Here is a 23,140-nt window from a genome sequence, read left to right on the forward strand (position 1 = left end):
AATTGAAAAACTGTTCACTTTTTTTTTTTTCTAATTCTCCCAGAAAACGAAAAGCTATAGCAGTGGAGGATGGAAATAGGCAAATGACACATTGAAAGAAGTGTTACGTTTGACTGGAGTCCCACAATGTTTTTCTTGTAATTGATTGGCTGTAATTGCCCTGATTGAATAAAAGCAAATTATCTGCTGTGCTGTTACTTTGATGTATAAAGTGATGTTTTTTTCAGGCGATCTCAAGTTTGGGAAAACCTATTCAATATTTTGTTGTCTTTTTGTCTATTACTAGACATTTATAATACCCTGTTTTTAAAATTTCTAAGGGGTAGAAACCTTTAGATCTTCTAGTAGGTATACCACCATATTTATGATTCAGGAAGTTTTTCTTTTATTATTATTTATTTATCCATTTAAACTCTCTTGACATATATGAATATCAATTGAAAAATTTGAAATCAGGATTAGGGACTACCTTCCCAAAGCTATTTCTTTCAATGTTCCTTTTGCTTTTTCTTTTTTTTTTTTGCCGTACGCGGGCCTCTCACTGTTGCGGCCTCTCCCGTTGCAGAGCACAGGCTCCAGACACGCAGGCTCAGTGGCCATGGCTCACGGGCCCAGCCACTCCGTGGCATGTGGGATCCTCCCGGACTGGGGCACGAACCCGTGTCCCCTGCATTGGCAGGCGGACTCTCAACCACTGCGCCACCAGGGAAGCCCTCCTTTTGCTTTTAACCTGCTTTCTTCTTGACCTTTATTGGTACAAGCCCCTAACTTACCTAGGAGAACCCTGGTTTTCAGTAAACACTTCTTCTTTCTCTTTATTGAGAACCTACTTTGTGCCAGGTCCCATGTTAAATAATCTGTGTAATCTTCAGAACAGCATTGAAAAAGAGAAATCATTACCAATCTCTGTTTTACTTTAAAGATGAGGGAACTGCAACTTTTCTAAAATCATAGTCTTTTGTTGCTATAGGGCCTTAATAATTGCCATGTGAATGGAATGTTCTTCCCTCAGCTGTCAGGAAAACTGCTATTTAGTCTTCAAATTCCAACTTGAATGCCACTTCTCTTCTAATTTTCTTGACCTCTTTTGAACAGAATTAATTTTTAAGAGTTATTCCCACTGCCCTTTATACCTACATGTTTTTAGTATGTAACAAATTTTATCATAGTTTTAGAATGTATGAAACAAAGAAGACAGACTTTGGTATGTGGCATATCTGAGTTTGAATTCTAATTCTACTTCTTACTGGCTGGGTAACCTCTGTCAAAATACTTTATCCTCTGCTCTCAATTTTCTCATTTAAGACACACAAATGATCCTAATATACTTTTTAGTTCTGGAGGTAAATTAAATAACTTATGTAGAACTTCCCTGGTGGCGCAGTGGTTGAGAATCCGCCTGTCAATGCAGGGGACATGGGTTCGAGCCCTGGTCTGGGAAGATCCCACATGCCGTGGAGCAACTAAATCTGCACCACAACTGCTGAGCCTGTGCTCTAGAGTCTGTAAGCCACAACTACTGAAACCGTGCGCCTAGAGCCCATGCTCTGCAACGAGAAGCCACTGCAGTGAGAAGCCCATGCACCACAACGAAGAGTAGCCCCCGCTCTCTGCAACTAGAGAAAGCCATGCGTAGCAACAAATACAGCCAAAAATAAAATAAATAAGTAAATAAATTTATTAAAAAAATAACATGTAAAAATCCTGCCACATTTTCTGGTGTATCTAGTAAGTGCTAAATAAATTATAGTAAAAACACAAGGTAACTTTTTTATCAAGCAATTTTTGAATGTATATATGTGCTAAGTGCAGGGGCTGCAGAGATCAACAGGACAGCCCCTGCCTTCTTGAAGCATATACCCTAATAAGATCAAGAAACCAACAATGTCAGTATAGTGGAACAAATGCTATGTCAGAAGTACATACAAGGGAGGGGTAGCCATCTCAGCTTGTTAAGCTTAGTGAGATGAGGTGGAGAGGTTGCTTTTCTTGCTAGACTGTTAGTTTTTAGACTTGTAATTCTCAATAAGGGAATAATAGGTAAATCCCCATTTGGGGGAATATTTAACATCTTACAGTGGGAGAGTGTATCTGGTGTGTGTATAAAGATTATATATGTATACACATGCATACACACACACATGTATTATTTATATTTAGAAAATAAAACTACCCCCAAAAAGGTATTTTATTATACAAACTATAGAAAATAGACCTTGACAAAATCTTGCCTGATAATAATACATGGAAGATAAGTAAGTTAACATTTATACTTCCTAGAACCTGAATTCTCTTCCTTTGTTTGGGGGAATTTCCCATTTTCAAAGTCTTGGTGGTGGAAAAGAAAATGCCGGATACTTTTTGCCCAGCCTCCTTTGCACCTATGCCGTGCACATGTACCTCAGCTTTACTAGTTCAGGTATAGCTGCATAGGACACGGGTTAGTCACACAAAAAAGCAGGAACTGTGGTGAATCCTCTCTGGTAGTGGCAGAAGCTACAGCAGGATTGAGTTTCTAGGGTAATAGCTGCCAACAGTGCTGGGGTCAGTGTCCAGGGCTAGTGAAATTGATAGTACAAGGTGTAGAGCTAGATGCTTGAGTGTGCTGGATCTAGCTTGTTCCAACTGATGAAGGCCGAATGTCAGCATCTCTTCCCTGTCTAGAGGTGAGTAGTTGAAATCAGCCATGGAAATTGGAAAATGCTACAAATTAGGGCTTCTTCTCTACCCTTCCTATCCCAAACTGTTTCATCAACATACTACTGCCATTAAACCAGTCTGTGGTTTGATTTTCACTGTTATTCTTGCTGTGAAGGCTACAGACTTAGTTCTCTAATACTCCTGACACCTCTGTGAACTACCCAATGTCTTAATTTCAAAATGTTATGTAAATTATTTGAGCAATTTTAATGTAATATTGGATATATACAAACATATCTCTTTTGAAGCTTAAAAATGAAGTGAGCACCTCTGAAGCCTCAGCCTGATGTAAGAACTAGAACATTACAATGCCATTCTGTCCTACCTCTTCCTCTCCCAAACACCAAGAAATGATTGTTGTGAATTTTGACTTTAGCTTTTCTTGACTTTTGGAAGAAATATTTTAGTTATATATGTAGTTATTTCTGTATAATATATTGTTTTTAAGAGAGAGGGTTTTTTTTTTTTTAATTTAATTAATTAATTAATTAATTTTTGGCTGCATTGGGTCTTGGCTGCTGCAATGGGCTTTTCTGTAGTTGCGGCAAGCGGGGGCTACTCTTACTTGCGGTGCGTGGGCTTCTCATTGCAGTGGCTGCTCTTGTTGCGGAGCACAGGCTCTAGGCACACGGGATTAAGTAGTTGTGGCACGCGGGCTCTAGAGTGCAGACTCAGTAGTCGTGACGCATGGGCCTTGCTCTGTGGCATGTGGGATCTTCCCGGACTACGGCTCGAACCCATGTCCCCTGCATTGGTAGGTGGATTCTTAACCACTACGCCACCAGGGAGGTCCTACTGTTTAGTTTTTAAGCTTTACAAAATGTTAACAGATTGTCTGCTGTAGCTTGCTTTTATCATTCAGTGTGATGGCTGTAACATATGTCCATGTTGTATATACCTAATATTCATTCATTTTCACTTTTATATAATATTAAGCTATCTAAATATACCATAATTTACTTATTCATTCTCCTGTTGATGGATATTTAGATGTGTTTCTTTTTCTCTTCTTTCTTTTTTTTCTTTAAATAATAGATGCACTACTACTACGTCTAGGAACAAACTTGTATATTTTTTCTGATGCATATGTGTAAGAGTTTCTTTAGGGAATATAACCAGGAATTGAATTATTGTATGCTAGAGTAAGCCAGTGTTCAACTTTACCAGATAATGCCAAATTATTTTTCAAAGTGGTTGTACCAATTTGTATTACCTTCAGTAGTGTATGTGAGATCCCATTGATCCATGTCTTTTGTGGCACTTGCTATTATCAAATTTTTCTAATCTTTTGGTTGTAACATACATTATTCTTCCTCAGGCTATTCTGTCCCTGATGACCTCCTTCCCCGATATACATTTTAGAATCAAATGATCAAGTTTCTTAAAATGGGTCAGAGTTTTGAATGAAATTGCATTGAATCTGCATATCAGCTTAAAGACAATTGACATCTTTATGATAACTAATTACAAGTGAAATGCTGGTAAGCTGCCTCTCTGAAGAGGAAAAAATAAAGCCCTAATATGTAGTAGTTGCCACTATTTGTAGTATAAAAATTCCTGCAGTGGCTGATTATAAGTTATACTATGAAATCACCAAAGCCGGAATTGGGAAGAAGTGCTCATAACAGGCACTTGTGAACTGGCCTGAGCTGGCTTCAGCACACCTTTGGATGTATCTCTTCATTTATTTAGTTTTGTCCATGAAGTTTTATAATTTATTGAAAGTATATAGGTTGTGTATCTATATGCAAGCTTTATGCTCGAAACTTCCTATTTTTGTTGTTGTAAATGGTGTTTTTTAAAAAAAATACTGTTTTTTTCTCTGTTAGGGGTACATAAAAAGGTAACCAATAATTGTATGCTAATCTTAAATTTGCTATCTTGTACTTATTATTCTTAATAATATATCTGTGTATTATTTTACATTTTCTCTATAAATATGCCTTTTGTTGACACTTCACATGAATGGGATCACACAATATATACTTTGTTGTATCTGGCTTCTTTCACTTACTGTCATGTTTTTGAGGTGAATCCATGATGTAGCATGTATCAGTAGTCTGTTACTATTTATTGCTGAGTAGTATTCCATTGTATGGACTTTACTTTTTCCTTTCCATTCTCTAGTTGATGGACATTTAGATTGGTATGCATAGGTCTCTTATTGTTTTTTCATTGCTACTGAAAGTATGTTTGTGTTTTTATTATTATTATTACTCCTTAGATTGTTTATTTGCATTATTACTCTTTGCTTCCTGGTCAGTCTTGCTCAGTATCAGTTTCATCAGTCTTTGCAAAGAACCAATGCTAGACTTTGTTAACCCTCTTTACTGTATTTTTAGTTTGCTATTTCATTAATTAATCTTTATTTTCTTCTTTCTTGTACCTTGTTTGAACTCATTCTGTTGTTCTTTTCCCAACTTGTTAGTTCGACTCATTTATTTACTTTGTTTTCTAATATAAGCATCTCGAGGCTACTAATTTTTCTTCTACCATTGCTTTAACTATATCCCAAAGGTTTTACACATGGTATTTTCATTATCATTCGGTCCTAAATATTTTTCAGTTTATATTAAGATTTCTTCTTTGTTTTAATAATAGAACATTATCTTTTTTTTTTCTTTTTGTTACAGATTTCTAATTCAGTTAGATTGTGGTCAGAGAATTTGGACTGAAAGATAGCTGTATTTGAAGACACTTACATTATGGCTTGATATATATTTATATGTCACATGCTTGCTTAAGGGGAATATTTTTTCCCTTGTTGTTAGGTTCACAGTTCTATATAAATTCTCTAGATTAGGCTTATTGTTTTATAGTCTGTGTTTGATAATTCCAAATTCTCAACTCCTTAGAGTCTTAAATTTTTTTTAAACATTAATATTTTTATGATTCTCAGATTTTGTAGCTTATTTCCTTGTATCATATGTTCTTGTAATTTTATATTTCTTTATCTTTCTGCATGGAAATCTTGGGCACCTGAATCAGGAAAGCTGATAGAAAGGATTATGGAGCTAGTGTGGTGCTACTAACTGACAGTGAGTTGAGATTCTGGCTAAGGTTAACTTTGCTACTTTTCCATAAGCTGAAAGCTGAGGGTCTCAATTGCAGTGTTGTTTCAATCAGAAGCAAACATAGATTTTCTCTGGAGGAAAATGTCCTCCAAATTGAGGCTTGACATAGATGCCTGCATGGGTGACATGGGGAAAGTTCTGAAATTTCTAACATTATAATAAACAATTCTCTTTTGTTCCAGTTTTCTTGAGTCTGATACTATCCTTAGGATGGTACAGGGTGTGACAAATGATACTTTTTTTCTGATTTCTTCCTGTCCCACCCCCATGTTTATTAATATCAAATTTTGTTAAAATGATATTGAGTTATTTCAACAGAGCAAAGAAGTAGATGAGAAAGAGGGTGTCATAAAAATTTATCCCTCAGGCGTTTAAAGCAGCTGTAGGCAGAACCACTATTTCATATTCCAAGGCAACTTACTTGAATCATTACCCAGTTGCTTGGATCCTCAGGTAGAGATGTGAATAGTCCAGCAAAAACTTCTCTTGATATAAATATGAGTGGATAAAAAAATGAGCCCTAGAAAATCTCTGCTGAAGCCACTGGAAATGCTTTTGGAAGTAGTAACAGAGTAAAGAAATAAATTATGATTTTAAGTACTTAAAAAGGACTGTGGAGAATGAAACTTTTTTATTCTCTTAATTTTAACCCACTTTGCAATAATGATGGAAGATTTATCAGAACTTAATCATACTCATAGATTCCTTCTGAGTATATGGCCCCATTTCTAGGGTTGATGGAAAATGTGATGCTTATGTTGTTAGGTATAGATAGAGTGAGAAATTTATTTCTCAAGGAAATTGATAAGATTATAAAAAGAAATGGCTGGCAGATTTTTCATAGTATCATAGAATGTCTAAATTTAGATAGTTTCTTGATTCCTCAAAAATTCTCAGTTTTAACCGTTTATCTAGGTGTGATCAGATTATAGATAAGTGGTTCCATGTCATCCAAACTTTGGAGAGTCTGATTGTAAACAAGAATGTTATTTAATATGATCATTAAATTAATAAACTAATACAGTCATTTAAATCTGACATTCCATGTCAATTGATATGACTAGTTAGGAGTTTAGATGATAGAGAGGTCCATCTACATAGGGAAAGGAAGGAATGAAGCCTGGATGACTTTTTCTGGCCCCAGAGAATATCTCTGGTGTATACTTGATATTGTTTATTAGAATTAGAGATCTTCAGCTCGGTGGTTTGTGACCACCTAGAGGGCTGGGATTGGGAGGGAGGGAGATGCAAGAGGGAAGAGATATGGGAACATATGTATATGTATAGCTGATTCACTTTGTTATAAAGCAGAAACTAACACACCATTGTAAAGCAATTATACTCCAATAAAGATGTTAAAAAAAAGGAATTAGAGATCTTTTTTCTTAACTATTTAAAATTTTTACAATAATTTCTTTTACTTGCTCCTTATTGCTCATGTAAAGGTGAAAGTCAGACATGAAAGAAATCTTGGGCAAAATTAATCCTTGATTTTTATTATTTTCATTTAAATATGATATCTTTTTTCACTTTGGGGTTGCTCTTGATACTAGAAGAACAAGGATTTTGAAGTTAATTCTCATTCAGTTTTGTGGATGCTTTTAGATGATTTTAGATTTAGGGTTAAAGTTAGGATTTAGGATCTTAACATTTTATTCTGCTATTTGTGTTTTATTTAGATCCAGTACTTCCCTATTTATTTTTTGACTACAGAGGATAATAAACTGAATATTGTAAATGTAATAATGAAAAAAATCGTTATATCTGCAATTTTACTTGTAGAATCTTTCTGAATTGTGGAACTAGTCTTAAGGCCTGTTGATTCAAATTGAGAATTGATTATAAAAAGACTGTGTGTAATTTGGGAGTTTCTAAGGAGAGTCTAATAAATAGTACCTTCTTTTTTACTTTGGTTCTGAATCGATTGAGAAAGAAAGAAGTGGCAGATGTGGGCCAAAGTATCAACTTTACTACTGATAAAAATTAATTTGGAAGATATGGCTTGGTGGGAGAGCCAAATGGATGCATTAATTGAACCACAAACCTGACAGATTTGTACACTCACTTATTGCAGTGCCAATCCAGTGAAGAGGCTGAGTAGGTACCTCCTCCTCAGGGTCCCTACCTAGATCCCAAGAAAGGAAGGGTGAGGATGAGCCCAAAATATACAGTATATTCCTCTCGATCAGATAAGTCATTTCATAAATGGGTGTGTTAGTTTCCTGAGGCTTTTGTTACAAATTCCCACAAACTTGGTGGCATAAAACAACAGAAATTTATTCTTTCACAGTTCTGTGGGACAGAAGTCTAAAATCAAGGTGTCAGCAGGGTTGGTTCCTTTCGGAGGCTCTGAAGGAGAGTCTGTTTCATACCCCTCGCATAGCTTCCAGTAGCTGTGGGCAGTCTTTGGTGTTCCTTGGCTTGTAGATGTGTAACTCCAATTTCTGCCCCCATTTTTTTCTTCCCATGGCCTTTATACCCAGTGTCTTTGTGTTTATTTCCCTTTCTCTTCTAAAGAAGCTCATCATTGTATTTCTCCTAATCCAGGATCATCTCATCTTTAGATACTGATCTTAATTAGGTATGCCAAGTCCCTTTTCACAAATAGGGTTATGTTTACAGGTTCCAGGTAGACATATGTCTTTTGGCAGGACCACTATTTAATACACTAAAAGGGATGGAGAGGCCAGGAGTTGGAGTAGTTAAATAAGTAAACTTGCTGCTTGCTAGGAAACATCAAGATCTGGGACCAGGTGTTCCTCCCTAGCATTCCTAGCTTTTCGTTCTCATGGTCAACCAGTTGTAGTGAAACGCCCAAGGTCGCGAGGCCCCTCCACAAGACCACCAGAGTCAAGAGTCAAAGCCAAACGGCAAGGGTCATTTATTGCAGGTTCGAACCTGGACCTCCGCGCACTCGTTGCCGGTGACGCTAACAGGTCCTGGCGGAGTTTAGTACAGCTCTTTCATAGACAGGTACAAACAAGTTCGGGACGTTCTGCGGGGCTTTCCAGGGGTGGGGAGTACTGATTGGTTGATTTTTGAACAAAGACACTAGTCGCTGTCTGATTGGTTGGACGGTTGCAGGTTGACTTTTGAATAAAGACACTAGTCGCCGTCTGATTGGTTGGACGGTTGCAGGTTGATTTTTGAAGAAAAACACTAGTCGCCGTCTGATTGGTTGGACGGTTGCGGGGGGGGGGGGGGCGGTCAGCAAGCGTAATTACAGAAGCGAGAGCGGCTAGTTAAGTTTCGGTTTCCTGAGGTTTCGTTTCTCAATTGGAAATACTTAAGACGGGGCCATGGTCACAAAAAGAAATAGTGCAAACAGGAAGACTGATGCAACCCTAGCAGTGCTGCGGCCTCCACCAGCCCAACGGCAGGGCGGCGGGAGGCTGTGCGCCCAACTTCAGGCGGCGCTCCCAAATGTGGCAAGCCCAGCGCCGCGCCCTGGAATGGCCCTTTTTCGGCCCTTCTCCTCCGGGAGGAACAGAAAAGAAACTCCAGGAAAGGCACAAATTGAATGCAGGGCGTCAACTCAGTCCTATTCCCACCAAAGTAGAACATAGCCCCTCAGTAGGAGATCAGCAAAAATGGTCCTGTTACCCCCTCTGTGATTGCGTTGTTGGCATTATCTTCAATTTGTGTTTCTTTGGCAGAATCTTTTAAAGCCACTTGTCCATTTTGTGATCATTAATAGTTAAAACTAGGTAATATCTGTATATCCATTTAACTGCACACAAATAAATGTCAGTTTGTCACAATACATTGAAAGCAAACAAACCAGTGAAGGTGCCATGTCAACACCCTTGAGATGTAGATTTCCCCAAATTCTATAAAGATGCCTTGTTACCTGTATGTCACATGGACTGAATGGGAGTGTCTTTGTTGCTCTGATTATGAAGTATTAGGAACATTTAATTTCTTTCTTACTAAGAATTAAATACAAACAATTGTTTTCCTCCCACACTTCAACGGATGTGCACTCCCTAGTATCATTGTGGAACACATAAGTCTAGATCACCACTGATTGTCTAATAGAACTTTTTGCAGTGATGTAGGACAGTCTGTATATGTGTTGTGCAGATATGGAACACTCAAAATGTGACCAGTGTGACTGAAGAATTAAATTTTTAATTTCACTCAGTTTTAATTAATTTAAATGTAAATTTAAATAGTTATATGTGGTTAGTAAAGCAAAGGCTAAATATTTATCAGTGTCTAGGCTAAAAATATTGGGAGTAGTAGAATATAGAGAATGATGAACATTATAAGAACCGTTAACATGCCTCTGGTTTAATTTAAATGTCTTTATTTTAATGGCATTAGCAAAAGTAAAAGAAAAAGTTTATCCTGAATTAGTAGCTTATCTACATTTGTTAAAGGTTTTAGACTTATTTCAACTTAGAATTTTTTTTCATACTTGAAAATTAGATGTAAGTTTCGTATCTTTTCTCTAATTATATTCTCTAGGGCTAAATTTGTAACAAAATTACTGCTTTTCGGGAAAGATACTGGTAAATATGAAGTGGAAATTTGTCAACCTGGGAACATGCTTACTCAAGAAATTGTGTAAATGTTATTTCACATTTCTCTTTGCTGAAAATATAAATTAAACTAATGCATACAGAAAGATTTTACTTAAAAAGCTATAACAAAAAGCTTTTTTTTCTTTGTAAGTATGATACTACTTAATGGATATAATATTTTATAATGTAGAAAGTGTTACTTTATGTTAAATTTATTTTTCAGACATGTAAGCAGATTTTGCTCTCATTCCCCAGTTATACCATAAGTGTTTTATTATATAAAAACTTTTAACTTAATATTCAATAGCTAGTTAGCCCATCAATTTTCTTTTTGTCTTTGATTAAAATATGGCTAGATAGGATGTTTATTTTCCTTACTGCCAATGAATAACAACATAGCATTAAACTCATTTAAAAAGGAAATGTGACAATAAGTCAAGTATAGTTCACACTTCTTAGATTTTATATGGTTTAAATTTTGGAATATGGTTTTTTTTTTTTTTTAATGCCAGAAGAAGGTGTACTTTAAACTTGATGTTTTTGAGCAGAGAACATTCCTTTCAACTACTACTGTAAAGTTGATGTCCCTTAAAAAATTACCAAGTTCTTTAATTCTAGAATGTCTGTTAATGTACATGGGTGGAACGGGGCGTATATGTGAACAATTTAGAGCACATAAGACTGAAAACATCTTTTAATATACCTTTAATTCAGAAAAGTAACTTTTTCCCTGAAGTTTTTTCCTGTTATTTTCTGAAAATGAATTCAGAATTATATTAAAAAAATTCTTCAGGAGACTTTTTTAAAGTTTTATCTTTAAATACAAAAGAAAAAAAAACCCACACTAATGTATATAACAGTTTAAATTTTGAACTTATTTAATTGAATTATCATTATAAATAATAAAGTAAGGAAAAGAGAAACATTTTAAGTGAAAACAAAGCTATGGCTAAAAGTGCTATTTATTCCTTTGTCTTTTGACAGCTTGAAGGTCCATGTGTTTTGCAAATTCAAAAAATTCGCAATGTTGCTGCACCAAAGGATAATGAAGAATCTCAGGCTGCCCCAAGAATGCTGCGTTTGCAGATGACTGATGGTCATATAAGTTGTACAGCAGTAGAATTTAGTTACATGTCAAAAATAAGGTAATTGGCACTTTATGGTGTACATTTGTTATAAGTGTTTAAAGGTACTGTTCACATTGGATTTTGTTTTTAAGACCTTTGAAAAGAAGGAATGAACTCTTAAGTGCATGTTACAGTTTTTCAGAATAAATTAAAGAGTTTGTATTTTTACTTTATCTGTAAAGAAAAATAGTTTAAAATGGAGTTAGTTGCTCCTTACTTTTAAAGTTAATAATTAAAAACAGAAATTTTAGGTGTTCTTACATGGAATGTAAGCTTTTCAATTTTATCACTAAATTTTAGGTCATTAAAATTTTTTCAGAACAAAAATTTCTTTAAATATGTCACAATTTCTTCCTTGACAGTTAGTTGCATCCATTATACTGTTTAGCAGTCTAGACATGGTACTCTGATAGCAGATGAGTGAAAAGTTACACTTGGAGGAGCATAGGTGATTGGCATCGTGGTATGTGGGAGGAAATGTGGTAGGTTGAGGCCTTGTATGCCATGTTCAATGATTTCTTTTTTTCTTCCTTCAACTAGTGTCTGCCTTTAGTGAGGGAGGCTCCTTCCTTAGAAGATATATTTATTCGTCTAAAATGTTGATTTTCATATACAAAGGGGCGTATATTGACTTTGTGATTATGTTGTCTTTTTTTTTGAAGAGTAGAAAGAGTCCTACTTTTATGGAGAAACTTCCATAAAAGGAAACGCAGCCTTTCCTCCTTTGACAAATTTAATCAGATCCCCTCCAAGGGAGTTCACAGATGCCTGAGAAGAAAGACTTGCCATGTAATGGCTCATTCTCTCATTTTACTGCTGTATATTTCTCTGAGGTAAATGAAGACACAGGATCAACCCAGAGAGGAGGGTCCCTTACACTGTTTTCTTTTGTTGAATTTATTACAGTTTGACCGTTGAAAAAAAAATGTTGCTACTTTCTCATTCACTCATCATTGAAGTAGCATGTCTACTTTTGGTGCTGTAAAAACAACAGCTTACAGAAGTGTTCTCACATATGAACAATTTGGGAGACCATTTTCAAAATAAGTTTGATTATTGGTTATCTTAGAAGGAAGGTAGAAGAACTCACTAGAGAGGATAAACCAGGAACTGGTATAGAATGTGTTTTCTCTACTGGACATTGCATTTCTCTGGGGTGCTTCTTTCCATTCATCTATCCTACCTCCAGCCCCACTTCTCACTGTATTTTTGTTTTTGTTCTGTTTTTTGTTTTTGTTTTTAATTTCAATGAAGAGAGAATAAAGGAACTTGGGAGTGTGAATAAAGTATTAATTAAGCTACAGTATGCTCTCTGAGTAAGAGTTATTTATGGCCCTGAAGGTGATGTAATAAAAATTATATTAAAATTTTAGCACCTATTTATTCTTTTGTGGGAATAGAACTGTAATTTAATTTGGTGAATAGAACTCTTTATCAATTATCTTAATGAAATTGTATGTCCAACTTCAAGTAATTCACCATGTTTTCCTTCTTAACCTGTTAGAGAAAGAATTTGGGAAAGGTACAGTTATTTTACATAAAAAATTAGCTCATTATCTGCTTTCAGATTAGCTTTTAGTTTTAAAAATCACAATTTAAATGCCCTTGTAATTTGCTTGCTATTTTTTAAGGTCTTTTGTAGTTTCTTATGTTGTTAATTTGTGTTTTTTACATTTTCATTTCATTTCCAATTTACTAATGTGTTAGAAATTATTGGCGAAAAATGGTTTTAAAGAACACATATTGGTCTTATATAAATGATGTAATTCATTAATAATTTCTTTAGAGGTAAAGAGTATAGAAGCCTGGTACCCTTGGTGCTTAGTTTTTTTATTTATCCCTAAATGATGACTACAGAGTTAGAAAATCTGTATCTGCTGATTAACTGGAATTGGGAAAAACTTCACTTAGTGTAAATGTATTCAGTTGTTGCTGATCTTGAAGTTTGATAGACATTGTGGTAAGTTGCCTACATTTACCACCACACAGCTCTCTACTTAAGAGTTAGGTTAGGCAAGGCTGTCCATGACCATTTGTTTTCTAAGTTATATAGGATGACTAAGAATGATTAAGCTTGGAGTCCTGAGAATAATTTTTACCAGATAATGTCTTACTCCATATGGGCTCTTTGAAATCTTAAAAATAGGCATATTCTATTTCTTCCTGTTAATAACTGTTTTATCAACCGTCTTTCTTAAAAAATAGACCAGAGATACCAGTGCTTTCATAGATTTGCTATTGCACTTATCGGCACATGGTGAATTTTATAAGCTTTTAAAAATGTGATAATGTAGGGGGCTTCCCTGGTGGCGCAGTGGTTGAGAGTCCGCCTGCCGATGCAGGGGACGTGGGTTCATGCCCCGGTCCGGGAGGATCCCACATGCCACGGAGCAGCTGGGCCTGTGAGCCATGGCCACTGGGCCTGCACGTCCGGAGCCTGTGCTCTGCGGCGGGAGAGGGCACAGCAGTGAGAGGCCCGTGTACCACAAAAAAAAAAAAAAAAAAAAAAAAAAAATTTGACAATGTGAAGTCTTTCAGCATGATTTTCTAATTTATCCCAAGTGTTTTAGGACTATCTTTATTCCTATTTGGAGTTCTTTACCCCTTGCTGTATGTGCGAAGAGATGCAGTGGGGCTTGGTATATGTGCTTTTACTTTAGAATAAACCTATGTGATGAAATGGATTTCTTCCACTGTTTCCTTTATTAAAAGATTGATAGGAGGTGTTTTCTCTGGTGTTTGTAAAAGGGGTCATGGTGTTATAATGTTTGCCCCACATCTGATAATGTTAACCTATTATGAAAAAATACTTTTGAAGTCAGTATGCTTTAGAGTAAATAACTCTCATTTGATCTTTAACTGGATAGTTAACCAAAAAGAGCATTGTTTCATGTGGATTACAGTAACTCACATAGGTGTTCAATGTCTAAGATTATTACTGGTTTGATATCTCTTCTGTATTGAAATTTAATTTTATAATATAGTATATCTTTGCAATAATGCACAAAGCTCAGAGGGGGGAAAAAAGGGCAAATCTTACATTTATACAACATGGCATGGTTGAGAAAGTACTTTCATATCTTTTACTCTATTTATCTTTACCATAAGTTTGTGAGCTGTGATTTTTATTATCCAGATTTTTTTATTTGTTTGTTTACTGACTTACTTATTTTTTATTTATTTATTTATTTTGGCTGCTCCGGGTCTAGTTGCAGCACGCGGGATCGTTGTTGCAGCATGCAGGATCCTTAGTTGCAGCATGCAAACTCTTAGTTGCAACATGCATACGGGATCTAGTTCCCCGACCAGGGATCAAACCTGGGCCCCCTGCATTGGGAGCACCGAGTCTTACCCACTGGACCACCGAGGGGGAAGTCCCTATCCATATTTTTTTACATGTAGAAAAAAATTAAGGTAGAAAATGACAGTCTTGTACCTGGTCTTCTGACTTCCTCCCTGATGACCTATTCACACTATATAGCCAGTCACCTGAAAAATAGTTTTCACATTAGTGCATTTTGAAGAATTTTACCAGGTCACAGTATAAGACTGAATTCCAGTTTGGGGAAGGAGCTTAAATGTGTTTTAACTCTTTTTTTCTCTTTGCTTTAGCCTGAACACACCACCTGGAACTAAAGTTAAGCTTTCAGGCGTTGTGGACATAAAAAATGGATTCCTGCTCTTGAATGATTCTAACACCACAGTTCTTGGCGGTGAAGTAGAACACCTTATTGAGAAATGGGAGTTACAGAGAGTAAGTGTAAACTAAGAATGGTTTGAACTTTTAAAACACTACACTCTTTTTATTGTATTCTCTGTTTTAAGGGATCTTTCTATAATGGCTAGTAAAATTAGTTCTTTATGCCAGAGTTGAATAGAATGGAACACAGTGATCTTTACAGAAACTATCTACCTTTGTTTAACCATATTGTTCTTCTAAAACAGATGTCATTTTCAGTATTTGTTACATTTTATTACATATTTTAAAGGCCATTCTTTACTGAGGAGTTTTCAAAACTGCCAAGATACCAGTTGTAAGATATGTGTAATGTATCTGTATATAATTCTTTCTTCAGAAAATAAGTGTTTGTGCATATATATGAATAATGCATGTGTATTTGTCTTATTCATACACACACACACACACACACACACACACACACACACACACAGATACAAGTGAAAGCAAATTAGAATTTCACTATAATGAAAGGGTTCTTGTTGCATTTGTCTTCCTAGTCACATTAGTTGATGTTTTCACCATTTATGTTAACAGTATCTTTATCCTCCTAGTCATCTAGGTTGTCTAGTAATTGTCCTTCTACTTTGCTTCTAGCCACGAGTTTTATTGATCCTCTGCAGTCAGATCTCTTGTCAATCCCTTGCTCTCAGGTTCCATTGCCATTATTGTAGTTTAAGTCTCTGGCCTGAACTACTTGCAGCCTTTTAACTGGTTCCACCATATACCCTTTCTCCATCTTCTAATTTATTGTACTTCGGCCAGATTATCTTCAACATAATTCAGATCATGCTACACCCTGCTTTTATTTCATATACCTTAATCTGGGATTCAGGTCATTTATAATTTAGCCCTAGTTCCAGCTTACCTTTTCAACTTTCTTAATTTTTTCACATAGGTTTTGTTTTAGCTAAATGGAACTACTTACTCTTTCTTTGATTCTCTAAGCTTTCCTCAGTTGCACTTTTGAAAAAGAAAAAAGATTTTCCCACTTTTAAGACATTCATCTTAGTTTCTCTCTCATCCCCATGCTTTTAGACTCAAAACAAGTGCTCGTTTTTTTCACAAAATGAAATAATTGCTCCTTTATTGAATTCTTAGAATACTTTATTCATTGTATTAAGAAGTATATTACTTTTTATCTAGCACTAAAATTATATTTATTTCTTATCTCCTTTGATTGTAAGCTTTTTGAGGTCAGAATTCTTGTTTGTGTTATCTTTATTCAATTCTAGAAATATTTGTTGAACAGTGTGTAGGTCTTGAGCTGGGCGCCTGTATCTGTATATCATGTAATTCACCTAGCAGTCTTGTAAGAGAGTGTTATGTCCATATGGATCAGAAAATAGGCTTTAAGAACCGTTAAACTTATTTTATGATTAGACCACTAATAGGTGATGGATCTGAGCCTTCCTGTATCTCCAAAGTGGTGGCCCTGAGTCTTATATGTAATAAACATCATAATAAATAATAGTGAAATAAATGAATTACAAGCACATAGAACTAATTACTCTTTGAATTAGAATTCATGTTTTTGTGCCACTCTCAGATCTTGTCTGTTGTCTAAAGTGAGTCAAGGGGCCTAGCAATATTTCAAACTTTTGGTATTTTAAGATAAATTGCTCTTTTCTATCTTCTAAGTTTGAAAGTGCCTCTGTTTGGGATGTAAATAGATAAGGAAATTTAGGCACATTTTTTATTCCTTAGTACTCATTCCTTATGATACTAATGTGCTACACTTTGGGCTGCTGTGAAATATAAGATACTATTATATACTATATAAGATACTATGAAATATAAAATAATATTCCATAACTGCATTGTTTGATTGAAAATGTTGCACAAGCAAGTAAATCAGAAGTGGTTTGATAGTTTTATATAAATAGCCAAGTTTATGAACTTAAAATTTCCTGGAGAAATCCCACCCATTTCATGTGATCTTTTCCTTTCACAAATTAATATATTGTATTTTTATTATCATTAGAGATTTTTAAAAGTGTGTTAAGATGTTGTCAAGTCAGACCAACATATTATACATAATTTTTACAACCCAGCCAGAACTACCTTACTAATTGTAAAGTCAGTCAGACATTCCTAGGAACTTCCTCACCTCCAGCACACACACGTACACACACACAAACACATACATGGATCAGTAGTACTTTGATAGTTATTCTTGTAATGTTTTATTATATATTTTTGCACTTTGTTTCCTGAAAGCCATGCTAGTATTTCGTGTTAGGGGGCAGTAAAAATTTACATGAAAAAGAGTTTAAAAACATCTTAATATGATAGTAGTTCTCTTTGGTTTTATAGTTTTTTTGATTTTGGTAACTATAATGTTGTAGAAATCATGGAGAGTTCAAATTACTTGAGCATCTGGCAGGTGAAACACATAGAAATCAAATGTACACATAGAAATAATAAACCATAGAGTTAATTTTGGAAGTAATGGGGTCCTAGGCATTCTTGCAAAATACATAGAGGGGGAAGAGAACATTGGATAGTATTTGAAGCATGTGTAGGTGTTGTAGTTGTAGCAAGTTGGATATAGACAGGTGACGAAAAGAAAAACTCAAACCTCAAAGTATGATAAAGATAGGTTTTGGAGAGTTCTGTAGCAGATATAATTTGTAAAGTAATGTAGTTCTATAACATTTTAGTGCTCCCCCCCTCACCTCCTATGACAGATAATTTTTTAAAAATTTTTTCTGTTTTTAAAAATTGTAAAGTATACATAACAAAGTTTAACATTTTAATCATTTTTAAGTGTAAAATTAAGTGGCATTAAGTACATCCTTATTGTTACACAACCCCCTCCCTCCAGAATTTTTTATCTTCTCAAATTGAAACTCTGTACCAATTAAACAATAACTTCCCATTCCCCCCCTCCCAATCTCTGGCCACCTTGTACTCCAGCTATCTCATAATAGTATAGTCATATAGTATTCACCCTTTTGTGTCTGGCTTATTTCACTTAGCATAATGTCTTCAAGGTTCATCCATGTTGTAGCATGTGTCAGAATTTACTAACTTTTTAAGGCTGAATAATATTCCGTTGTATGTAAATGCCACATTTTGTTCATTCATCCACTAATGGACATTAGGGTTCTTTCCACCTTTTGGCTATTGTGAATAAAGGTGTTATGAACATGGGTGTACAAATATCTGCTTGAGTTCCTGCTTTCAGTTCTTTTGAGTTTATACTCAGAAGTAGAATTGCTGGATTGCATAGTAATTCTGTTTAATATTTTGAGTAACTGCTATATTGTTTTCCACAGCAGCTGCACCATTTTACGTTCCCATCTGCAATGCTTAAGTGATCCAATTTCTTGACATCCCTGCCAACCCTTGTTATTTCATGTTTTTTGGATAATAACCATCCTAATAAGTGTGAAGTGGAATATCATTGTGGTTTTGATTTGCATTTCCCTAGTGCGTAGTGATGTTTAGCATCTTTTCATATGTTTACTGGCTGTTTGTATATCTTCTTTGGAGAAATGTGTATTTAAGTCCTTTGTCTATTTTAAATTTTGTTGTTGTTGTTGTGTGAGTTTTTGATTTATTCTGGATATCAATTCCTTATCTGATATATGATTTGCAAATATTTTTCACATTCCATTGGTTGCCTTTTCACTCTGTTGGTAGTGTCCTTTGATGCAAAAGCATTTTAAATTTTATTGAAGTTCAGTTTTACCTGTTTTTTTTTCTTTTGTTGCCTATGCTTTTGGTGTCATATCCAAGAAATTGCAAAATCCCAATGTCATGAAGCTTTTTCTCTATGTTTTCTTGCTGAAGTTTTATGGGTTTAGCTCTTTGGCTCTTAAATTTAGGTCTTTGATCCATTTTGAATTAATTTTTGTACATGGTTTAAGACCTTTGCATATGGATATCCAGTTTTCCCACCCCCATTTGTTGAAGAGAATCTCCTTCCCCTATTGAATGACCTTATCTCCCTCATCAAAAATCATTTAACCGTATTTTTTTTCTTTATTTTATTTCTTTATTTCTTTATTCTATTAGTCTGTCTTAATGCCAGTACTGTTTTGACTACTGTAACTTTGTAGTAAGTTTGTAATCAAGAAGTATGAGCTTTTTTCAGGATTATTTTGACTATTCAGGGTCCCTTGAGATCCCATATGAATTTTAGGATGGATTTTTCTGTTTCTGCAAAAAGCATTCTTAGGATTTTGATAGGAATTGCATTGAATCTCTAGATCTGTTTGAGTAGTATTGCCATCTTAACAGTATTAAATCTTCCAACTCATGACCATGTGATGACTTTTCATTTATTGGTGTCTAATTTCTTTTAGCAATCTTTTGTTGTTTTCATTGTATAGATCTTCTTCTTTGTGTAATTTTTTTTTTTTTTTTTTTTAACATCTTTATTGGGGTATAATTACTTTACAATGGTGTGTTAGTTTCTGCTTTATAACAAAGTGAATCAGTTATACATATACATATGTTCCCATATCTCTTCCCTCTTGCGTCTCCCTCCCTCCCACCCTCCCTATCCCACCCCTCCAGGCTGTCACAGAGCACCGAGCCAATATCCCTGTGCCATGCGGCTGCTTCCCACTAGCTGTCTACCTTACTACGTTTGTTAGTGTGTATATGTCCATGACTCTCTCTCGCCCCGTCACAGCTTACCCTTCCCCCTCCCCATAACCTCAAGTCCGTTCTCTAGGAGGTCTGCGTCTTTATTCCTGCCTTACCCCTAGGTTCTTCATGACATTTTTTTTTTTTCTTAAATTCCATATATATGTGTTAGCATACTGTATTTGTCTTTTTCTTTCTGACTTACTTCACTGTGTATGACAGACTCTAGGTCTATCCACCTCATTACAAATAGCTCCATTTCGTTTCTTTTTATGGCTGAGTAATATTCCATTGTATATATGTGCCACATCTTCTTTATCCATTCATCCGATGATGGGCACTTAGGTTGTTTCCATCTCCGGGCTATTGTAAATAGAGCTGCGATGAACATTTTGGTACATGACTCTTTTTGAATTATGGTTTTCTCAGGGTATATGCCCAGTAGTGGGATTGCTGGGTCATATGGTAGTTCTATTTGTAGTTTTTTAAGGAACCTCCATACTGTTCTCCATAGTGGCTGAACCAATTCACATTCCCACCAGCAGTGCAAGAGGGTTCCCTTTTCTCCACACCCTCTCCAGCATTTATTGTTTCTAGATTTATTGATGATGGCCATTCTGACTGGTGTGAGATGATATCTCATTGTAGTTTTGATTTGCATTTCTCTAATGATTAATGATGTTGAGCATTCTTTCATGTGTTTGTTGGCAGTCTGTATATCTTCTTTGGAGAAATGTCTATTTAGGTCTTCTGCCCATTTTTGGATTGGGTTGTTTGTTTTTTTGTTGTTGAGCTGCATGAGCTGCTTGTAAATTTTGGAGATTAATCCTTTGTCAGTTGCTTCATTTGCAAATATTTTCTCCCATTCTGAGGGTTGTCTTTTGGTCTTGTTTATGGTTTCCTTTGCTGTGCAAAAGCTTTGAAGTTTCATTAGGTCCCATTTGTTTATTTTTGTTTTTATTTCCATTACTCTAGGGGGTGGGTCAGAAAGAATCTTGCTGTGATTTATGTCATAGAGTGTTCTGCCTATGTTTTCCTCTAAGAGTTTGATAGTTTCTGGCCTTATATTTAGGTCTTTAATCCATTTTGAGCTTATTTTTGTGTATGGTGTTAGGGAGTGTTCTAATTTCATTCTTTTACATGTACCTGTCCAGTTTTCCCAGCACCATTTATTGAAGAGGCTGTCCTTTTTCCACTGTACATTCCTGCCACCTTTATCAAAGATAAGGTGTCCATATGTGCATGGGTTTATCTCTGGGCTTTCTATCCTGTTCCATTGATCTATCTTTCTGTTTTTGTGCCAGTACCATACTGTCTTGATAACTGTAGCTTTGTAGTATAGTCTGAAGTCAGGGAGCCTGATTCCTCCAGTTCCTTTTTTTGTTCTCAAGATTGCTTTGGCTATTCGGGGTCTTTTGTGTTTCCATACAAATTGCGAAATTTTTTGTTCTAGTTCTGTGAAAAATGCCAATGGTAGTTTGATAGGGATTGCATTGAATCTATAGATTGCTTTGGGTAGTAGAGTCATTTTCACAATGTTGATTCTTCCAATCCAAGAACATGGTATATCCCTCCATCTATTTGTATCATCTTTAATTTCTTTCATCAGTGTCTTATAGTTTTCTGCATACAGGTCTTTTGTCTCCTTAGGTAGGTTTATTCCTAGATATTTTATTCTTTTTGTTGCAATGGTAAATGGGAGTGTTTTCTTGATTTCACTTTCAGATTTTTCATCATTAGTATATAGGAATGCCAGAGATTTCTGTGCATTAATTTTGTATCCTGCTACTTTACCAAATTCATTGATTAGCTCTAGTAGTTTTCTGGTAGCATCTTTAGGATTCTCTATGTATAGGATCATGTCATCTGCAAACAGTGACAGCTTTACTTCTTCTTTTCCGATTTGGATTCCTTTTATTTCCTTCTCTTCTCTGATTGCTGTGGCTAAAACTTCCAAAACTATGTTGAATAAGAGTGGTGAGAGTGGGCACCCTTGTCTTGTTCCTGATCTTAGTGGAAATGCTTTCAGTTTTTCACCATTGAGGATGATGTTTGCTGTGGGCTTGTCGTATATGGCCTTTATTATGTTGAGGAAAGTTCCCTCTATGCCTACTTTCTGCAGGGTTTTTATCATAAATGGGTGTTGAATTTTGTCAAAAGCTTTCTCTGCATCTATTGAGATGATCATATGGTTTTTCTCCTTCAGTTTGTTAATATGGTTTATCACATTGATAGATTTGCGTATATTGAAGAATCCTTGCATTCCTGGAACAAACCCCACCTGATCATGGTGTATGATCCTTTTAATGTGCTGTTGGATTCTGTTTGCTAATATTTTGTTGAGGATTTTTGCATCTATGTTCATCAGTGATATTGGTCTGTAGTTTTCTTTCTTTGTGACATCCTTGCCTGGTTTTGGTATCAAGGTGATGGTGGCCTCGTAGAATGAGTTTGGGAGTGTTCCTCCCTCTGCTATATTTTGGAAGAGTTTGAGAAGGATAGGTGTTAGCTCTTCTCTAAATGTTTGATAGAATTCGCCTGTGAAGCCATCTGGTCCTGGGCTTTTCTTTGTTGGAAGATTTTTAATCACAGTTTCAATTTCAGTGCTTGTGATTGGTCTGTTCATATTTTCTATTTCTTCCTGATTCAGTCTTGGCAGGTTGTGCATTTCTAAGAATTTGTCCATTTCTTCCAGATTGTCCATTTTATTGGCATAGAGTTGCTTGTAGTAATCTCTCATGATCTCTTTTATTTCTGCAGTGTCAGTTGTTACCTCTCCTTTTTCATTTCTAATTCTATTGATTTGAGTCTTCTCCCTTTTTTTCTTGATAAGTCTGGCTAGTGGTTTATCTATTTTGTTTATCTTCTCAAAGAACCAGCTTTTAGTTTCATTGATCTTTGCTATTGTTTCCTTCATTTCTTTTTCATTTATTTCTGATCTGATTTTTATGATTTCTTTCCTTCTGCTAGCTTTGGGGTTTTTTTGTTCTTCTTTCTCTAATTGCTTGAGGTGCAAGGTTAGGTTGTTTATTCTAGATGTTTCCTGCTTCTTAAGGTGGGCTTGTATTGCTATAAACTTCCCCCTTAGAACTGCTTTTGCTGCATCCCACAGGTTTTGGGTCGTTGTGTCTCCATTGTCATTTGTTTCTAGGTATTTTTTGATTTCCTCTTTGATTTCTTCAGTGATCTCTTGGTTATTAAGTAGTGTATTGTTTAGCCTCCATGTGTTTGTATTTTTTACAGATCTTTTCCTGTAATTGATATCTAGTCTCATGGCGTTGTGGTCAGAAAAGATACTTGATACAATTTCAATTTTCTTAAATTTGCCAAGACTTGATTTGTGACCCAAGATATGATCTATCCTGGAGAATGTTC

At 35.4% G+C, this 23,140-nt stretch overlaps 1 protein-coding gene across 4 annotated transcripts in view; it reads left to right on the forward strand.

Moving 5' to 3' along the window:
* TDRD3 (tudor domain containing 3) overlaps window positions 1-23,140 on the forward strand; it is a 243,933-nt gene that overhangs the window by 134,357 nt on the left and 86,436 nt on the right. For 3 of the 4 annotated variants that reach the window (XM_079902897.1, XM_079902898.1, XM_079902899.1), the window contains exons 4-5: window positions 11,285-11,445; window positions 15,040-15,181. In XM_079902897.1, the coding sequence (XP_079759023.1) occupies window positions 11,285-11,445; window positions 15,040-15,181 (303 nt within the window). Of the gene's footprint in view, window positions 1-10,432; window positions 10,447-11,284; window positions 11,446-15,039; window positions 15,182-23,140 lie in introns of those variants that run through there. The other variant, XM_079902900.1, reaches the window with a different exon arrangement.

This window comes from Stenella coeruleoalba (genome assembly GCF_951394435.1).
Source record: "Stenella coeruleoalba genome assembly, chromosome: 18".
NCBI lineage: Eukaryota > Metazoa > Chordata > Mammalia > Artiodactyla > Delphinidae > Stenella > Stenella coeruleoalba.